At 39.9% G+C, this 7500-nt stretch overlaps 2 protein-coding genes across 2 annotated transcripts in view; one reads left to right on the forward strand and one right to left on the reverse strand.

The window, feature by feature from the left end:
* Window positions 1-7500, reverse strand: part of LOC134197635 (disintegrin and metalloproteinase domain-containing protein 10-like) — a 17348-nt gene that overhangs the window by 3457 nt on the left and 6391 nt on the right. Inside the window, exons 11-19 of the mRNA XM_062666980.1 lie at window positions 7332-7406; window positions 7217-7271; window positions 7122-7154; window positions 2100-2160; window positions 1978-2020; window positions 1848-1910; window positions 1490-1597; window positions 1198-1264; window positions 937-1081 (exon numbers count right to left, since the gene is read on the reverse strand). Of these exons, the coding sequence (XP_062522964.1) occupies window positions 937-1081; window positions 1198-1264; window positions 1490-1597; window positions 1848-1910; window positions 1978-2020; window positions 2100-2160; window positions 7122-7154; window positions 7217-7271; window positions 7332-7406 (650 nt within the window). The remainder of the gene's footprint in view (window positions 1-936; window positions 1082-1197; window positions 1265-1489; window positions 1598-1847; window positions 1911-1977; window positions 2021-2099; window positions 2161-7121; window positions 7155-7216; window positions 7272-7331; window positions 7407-7500) is intronic.
* On the forward strand, window positions 2411-5774 carry LOC134197228 (uncharacterized). The gene has a single exon (XM_062666512.1). The coding sequence runs from the start codon at window positions 3027-3029 to the stop codon at window positions 5772-5774; it is 2748 nt and encodes a 915-aa protein (XP_062522496.1). The 5' UTR covers window positions 2411-3026.

Raw genomic sequence — 7500 nt, forward strand, 5'->3', positions numbered from 1 at the left:
AATCTATATCAAATTGGCTAGTCATTGATCGCCGTATGGACTACACGGAAACATGTACCCCGCTGGGCTCACCTGCCGGGTTGGTGAGCGCCCAGATGGGGGTAAAGACCCCACTTGCCCATTATGGAGGGGCATAATGACACATTACAACAAAAATTGAAATAAATAATTAAAAATAATTACAACAAAAATTAAATAAAAACAAAATAATTACAACAAAATAAAAAATTAAAATAAAGCAACACAAATTAAAAAATTAAAAATTATTACAAAAAATAAAATAAAAAATAAAAATTAAATAAAAAATAAAAAATTGAATATCAAACACTTGTCTTCTTATTGATATCAGCTGTCCTGCTGATGGCAACATTGGCAAGAAACATGCTAAGAAGTTGGTGAAGTACAGCGACTTGCGAGTGGAGATAAGCCGCATGTGGCATTGTCGAACACTGGTGGTTCTGGTGGTCTTGGAAGCTTTGGGCACAGTGCACGCAGGTATTGCACGGTGGCTGGACATTATTCCAGGTCATCACAACCTGCAGCACTTACAGAAAACAGTGCTTCTGGAATCTACTCGGATCCTTCGTAAAGTCATGTCTTCTTTCTAGACAGCCGTGATGATCTAAGTACTTCTGAAGCAGGGTTTGCTTCCGGTACTTGTAATAGACTTTACAAACCAGACTGATCTGGTTGAGCACGACAATGAAAATTAGATAAAAAAATTAAACTAAATATTGAAATTTAAATAAACATTATTACAAACAAAAATTAAATGAAAATTAAACTAAATAAAAAATAGAAAATAATTACAATCAAAAATGAAATAAAAAATAAAAATTATTACAAAACAAAAATTAATAAAATAATAAAAATAATTAAAACAAAAATTAAAATTAAATTAAAAATTTTAAGTAAACAATTTTTGTGTCAAATTACCTGCACTTTGCTCCCTCAATTAGAGTGCAGTTGCCTGGATTACAGCATGGATCTACTGCCTTACAACTGTCTACATCACTTGATCCACAGTCACACTCTTCATCGCCTTCCACGACTCCATTACCACATTGTGGATCTGGATTTGCTACGAGAGTGTTGTTAGAAGGTGAATAGATGTGAAACATACAAAGAGCATAAACACAAAAATGACATTGACAAAAAAAGTGTACATACTGATAACATCCACTCTGCAGTTCAAACCTGCTACAAAGCATCCTCCTTTGGCGCTGATCACATCAGCCATAACAGGCTTGCTGCATGGAGAAAACTAATAGAAAACATTGCAATGTCAAGTAATAGAAGCAACACACACACGTACGCATGCATGCACGCATGCACGCGCACACACACACACACACACACACACACACACACACAGTGACACACACACACACACACACACACACACACACACAAAATTCACGATTCAATGTGACCAGCTTGCTAGCAAGAATATGTCTCTGGACTATTCCAACATAATAGATCAATTTACTTGCTGGTTGTTTGACTTAGATCCATCTGTTGCGCTGGCAAACATGATGTAGTTTCCATTCGAATCACCAAACTCACCAGGACTGCATTCTTCACTCGCTTCATCATGCTGAAACAAGAAAGTAAAAAAGATAAAGAAACCTACCACATCGATCCTCAACGTCAAGTTTCTACATACCTACATGTGTGTGTGCATATGTGTGTGTGTGTGTGTGCACGTGTGAGTGTGTGTGTGTGTGTGTGTGTGTGTGTGTGTGTGTGTGTGTGTGTGTGTGTGTGTGTGTGTGTGTGTGTGTGTGTGTGTGTGTTCTTACACACCATAACAATTGATTTATGTAAACAATACACACGTAACTTACCCATGAGCCAAAGTTGTGGCCAAGCTCATGCGTTGTTGTGATTGTTGAAACAGCACGAAGCACCTTGAATAATAAAACAAACAAGCAATGTCATTATTAACAAGGAACATAGTTAAGAGTAAAAACTGACCCTCCTTTGATAGTTAAATAAAGTCGTAAATCCTGTGTTCAGACTAAAATACAAAAATACACATTAAACTGTTAGTTAATATCAATAACAGAATATTGTATTGTGATGAGTTATCTGTGTACCTACGATCACCATAGCGAGTTGTGATTCTTTCTGTTTCGCACACACCACCAGAACCAGAACCTACCAACAAAAACTAATGTCACTGTGTTTGTGTGTGTGTGTGTGTGTGTGTGTGTGTGTGTGTGTGTGTGTGTGTGTGTGTGTGTGTGCTTGTCTGTGTGTGTGTGTGTGTGTTTGTCCATGTGTGTGTCCATGTGTGTGTGTGTGTGTGTGTTTGTCCATGTGTGTGCATGCGTGTGTGCCCGTGTATGTGTGTGTCTGTGCATCTGTGTGTCCATGTGTGTGTGTGTGTGTGTGTTTGTCCATGTGTGTGCACGTCTGTGTGTGTGCATGTCTGTGTGTGCATGTGAGACTTCAGTGCTCAAAATTACTGCCGGTCATCGGTCAATGGCCGATCATATTTGGATAATGACCGGTGATAGTTGCTAATTACCGGTCAAGGTGACCGGTCAACTTTTGTAGGTCATTAATTAGTGATGAGAAGAGCTATCCCAGCTCTATGAAGAGCCAATTAAGTGTATAGCTAGTCTACATAGCTATGTGATATTATATGTTAGCTATGTACATCATTTAGCACCATCTATTTAGTCTCTGTTCATGTGTTGGCCTCTGAATTTGTACTCTACAATCTATAGCACCGCCCAACTTTTACCTTATTTGTCAGGCCTCAATCATGTCTGCATGAGAGGGACAGCCCTGCATGTTTATCTAAGTCTTGTGAGAGGACCGTTTAGCTATTGTTGTGTTACTATGAAATGCCATAACATCTCTCGTGAATTATGATACAATCAGTTAAGTGGTCATGCTGTGTAAAGATTTGCTATGGTACATGGAACATGAGTACTTAATGACGTTAATTATGGTATACTAACATCTGTTGAAACTTCCGCGTTGCTTTTTGCCTTTCAATTCATTGTTAGAGCGTTATGTCTCTGGACCCAGTTGCGCAGTTTCTTTACCCAAATGATGCTCCGGTGACCCATAAGCCTGTGTGTGTGGGAGCTGATGGCAATTGCTTTTTTCGGGCTGTTGCAATGTCCTTGACAGGAAAGGAAGAAAATCACAAGCAACTCCGTCAGCAAGTTGCAGAACAGCTCTGCAACAAGCCACAGGCAATTGCAGCTGCTTTGATTGAAAAATCTTCGTCTTGTCCAGGTGTGAATCCTTCTTCACTCATTGCCACGTTTCTTTCTGATGAGAGTTACAGCGTGTTCAAAGCCGCAAAGGAAGTGGGAAAGGGCACTGAGGACAGTCTAGCTTTAGCTGTGGTGAAGGAGGGCAATGAGACAAAGAAATTTGGAAGTTGGTGTGGGATGGTGCAAGTCTATGGTGCAGCTGCAGCAATTGGTTGTTCCATCAACATGCACTACCCTGAGGTTAACCAACGTATCCGCCCCTTTATGAATACCATTGTACAACCTTTGGAATCTGCAACAAGTCAAAATAATGATATTCATATCATGTGGTCTAGCACAACTCAGCCAGCAACTCTTAAGGGAAATGTTCAACTCAATCACTTTGTGCCTTTGCTACCCAGATCAGCCACTAATCTCAGTTACCATGCCGAAAGTGACATTCCTGCCTCTGATTGCTGTGATGAGTCTGACTCTGACAAACTTGAATCTACCTTTGGCTTCAGTGATGATGAGAATGCCAGTGAATTTGTTGTAATGAAAACCCTTAGAAAATCAAGAAAGTCAAAGAGAATTGAACCAAAGTCATGGTCATTGTCTGGATTCCAACCTAAGAGCCCAAGGGTTTGTGCAATACCTTCGAACATGGATATTACAGTAGAAACTATGCATGAAGATTCTGGCATACCTGTTGACTCACACCACACTGCAGCCCAAGAAAGTCAAAATGGTGACAAGCCGGCATATGGCAATGCTTCTCGCACAACTCAACGTGCTATGGCTGCCACTGCTACTAAGCCAAAGGGTTCTGAAAGCAAGTCTTCCAAGATCAAGCAAACTCTTGATTCCTGGTTATTAAGTAACAAGAACAAACATGTACAGAAAGACCAAAGGGAGATTACAAATAGTCATCCGATTACAACCATTCCAGAGCTTGCAAAAACACCAGTACGTCAAAATGTGTCATCAACCACATGCAGACGTCATATATCAAAAGAAACATTTATGGGGTGGAAAAGAAGTCATGAAGCTGATTATCAAACTATGTCATGGCTTAAATGTGAAGTGATGAAAGATAATCCTTCAATGGTTGATATTTTGTGGTGTGAGGTGTGTCGAACATACCAATCTAAGGTATGTGGCACTAAGCATTTCTCCAGAACGTGGATTGATGGGTCAAGAAATCACAGAACCAACAATGTCATTGATCATGCTGGGAGTGCTCAGCATCAAGCTGCAATGTCCTACAAGCGAAAAGAAACAGCAAGAGAGAGGAGAGAGCCAGTGACGGATTACAGTGAGATTGCCAGAAGTTTTAAGATGAAGCTGGAGACCAAAGCAAGGATGATGAAGAAATTTGAAATATGTTATTTTCTGGCAAAAGAAAACTTTCCATTTGTAAAATATCCATCTATCTGTGCTCTTGAAAAACGACATGGTGTTGAGCTGGGAGAGGCATATTCAACTGATGTAGCAGCTAGTCACTTTGTGCATTATATTGCTGAAAGTCAGCGACAGCATTTCAAACAAACAGTGGCAGCACCTTTCTTCAGCATCTTGATGGATAGTTCAGCTGACAAAGGAAAAGTGGAGAATGAGTTGTTTGCAATCATCTATTCTGAGAGTGATCACACCTCTGAAAAGCTAATAACTCGAAGTCGATACTTCAAAGTACTGGAACCGTCTAAGGCTGATTCTGCTGGACTCTTCGATTGCCTACAAGAAGCTCTGAAAGATATGGGTATAAGAGATTTGATGAATCCAGAAAATGTGCTGCAAGTCAAAAATTTGCCAATTCTTGTTGGTGTGGGAACTGATGGTGCTGCTGTAAACATCTCAGAGATACGTGGACTAAAAGCAAAAGTTCAGAATGTTCTGCCATGGATTTTCTGGATGTGGTGTTTTGCCCATCGACTAGAACTGGCAAGCAGAGACGCTCTCTCCAATCCAGTATTTAAAGAAATAGATGAAATGCTTCTTAGGATCTATTATCTTTACAACAAGTCTCCCAAGAAATGTAGGGAACTGAGGGCTATTGTGAACGATTTGAAAGAAGTATACAATTTTCCAAGGGGTGGCAACCTACCAGTGAGAGCATCAGGAAGCAGATGGATTGTTCATAAGCGAAGAGCACTCCACAGAGTTCTCGATAGGTATGGGGCTTACATGAACCACCTAGCAAGCCTCTGTGAAGATGCTAGTCTTAGAAGCCCTGATCGGCAGCGTCTAAAAGGTTATTTGACAAAGTGGACTCATGCAAAAATAATTCTGTCCTGTGCCCATTACATAGATATTTTAGATCCCGCCGCTAGTCTGAGCTTGTCTTTACAGGAAGATGATCTTGATATCATTAAGGCAATTCAATCAGTACTCAAAAGTCACCGAGCCATGGAACAGTTGAAAGAAACTCCCTTAACCAATTGGTTTGCAAGCAGATGTGTCATGGACAATCTAATAGAAAGTGCAGATGGCAAAATGACGTATCAAGGAATTGAATTACATCACTTCAATGATGTTGTTGTGAACAGCTGCAGACAGTAAGCTTTAAGTGATCTGAGAAGATTGGATGATGAATTGAAGGAAAGACTTTCATGGTCAGACACAAAACTTATGAGGGCTATTATGGTTTTCTTGGACACACAAGCCTGGTACTCACACAAAACCGATGAGTCTTTCTCTCATCAGCTTACAGAGGCTGTTTCAATGCTAGTTGAGAATTTCCAAGCTCCTCTCGAGGCCAAGGCTACTGATCTAGCAGCAATTCAGGAAGAAGCCAAGGAGATGCTTGACTATGCACATCAATATCTTCGAGTGGACAGAGATGGGTATCAACATGTTTGGTACCGCTTGGCGTTTGGACCTGACTGCACGCAATTTAGGAATTTAGTTGCTATTGCACAGCTCCTTTTCAGCTTACCGTTTAGTACTGCAAAAGTAGAACGCCTTTTCTCCCGCTTAAAACTTATTAAAACTGATCGTAGAACAAGTCTTAGTCAGGAGACGTTATCTGATCTGCTAGAGGTCAGTGTTGAGGGAACTGAACTTGAAAATTTTGATTCAAGCGCTGCTGTACAGTTATGGTGGTCAGACTGTTCAAGAACTCGTCATGAAAGTCATCCCAAAAAAATAAAAATTGAATGCAGCAGCGAGACCATTCATCAACAAGAAGACACTTCAGCGATCAATGATACAACTGAAACAATATGTGAGGCAGAGCAGTCGGTATCTCTGGATGATTGGGACTCTTGGATCTTGAATGATGAGTGAAATATGGTCACAGTACCACAACTTGCATCGTCACACTACCACAACTTGCATCGTCACATGCACTAGCACAACTTGCATGATGTCAGAATAGCATCTCAGATCTGTAGTAACTAGTTATGTTCGAACAAATATGCTTATAGTGTGGTGTTAGAGTAAATTGCTTAATTTGATGTAAAACTGTAACATTATAAAGGAAAGCAGTTCACAGTTTGCTATGTTTTGTTAGTTACTGCAATTTTAGGTGCTTTCATGTTGTAAACTAATGCCTACTTCCTTAGTAATATGTGTATTCAACTGACTCTTGTTTCTTGGTTTATGATTGCTAATTAAATTAGAGATTACTAATTTTTGATTACTAACTGCTTTTGATTACTAATTAAATTAGACAACCGGTAAAAAATTTGAATGACCGGCTAACTTCTGGCATTACTGGCCATACGGCCGACTAACTTTGAAAACTAATTTTGAGCACTGCATGTCTGTCTGTGTGTGCATGTGTGTGTGTGTGTGTGCGTGTGTGTGTGTGTGTGTTTGTCCATGTGTGTGTGTGTGTGTGTGTGTGTGTGTGTGTGTGTGTGTGTGTGTGTGTGCATGTGCATGTCATCAGTGCTACACACATACTTGTATCACCAACCCACGCAAGTCCAATAACACCTACACCACAACAGCCCACCTCACACACCAAATCATCATCTAGAACTTTCAACACCAAATACCATTCTGAAAGTCTTTGTAAGCAAACAAATGAGCAAGACAAAAATCACGAAAATCCTACAAGTCAATCACACATTTATACAGCAATCACAGCCACTCGTGTATTATGCTTCCCACCAGCTCTGAAAAAGTGTCAAGAAATTCATCAACTTGGAAGTTTCCGTCAAATGGATTATCTTCAGTCGTATATATCTAACATCACATAAACACGTGAAATGAAACAGCTTGGGTGGTCCTTTTTCACACACACACACTTTATTTATTTATCTATTTTTTTATTATTTAT

Source organism: Corticium candelabrum, chromosome 22 (genome assembly GCF_963422355.1).
Source record: "Corticium candelabrum chromosome 22, ooCorCand1.1, whole genome shotgun sequence".
Taxonomy (NCBI): Eukaryota; Metazoa; Porifera; class Homoscleromorpha; order Homosclerophorida; family Plakinidae; genus Corticium; species Corticium candelabrum.

Bases quoted from the DNA above. Each gene is read 5' to 3' on its own strand.
- LOC134197228 (XM_062666512.1), top strand. From the start codon at position 3,027: ATGTCTCTGGACCCAGTTGCGCAGTTTCTTTACCCAAATGATGCTCCG.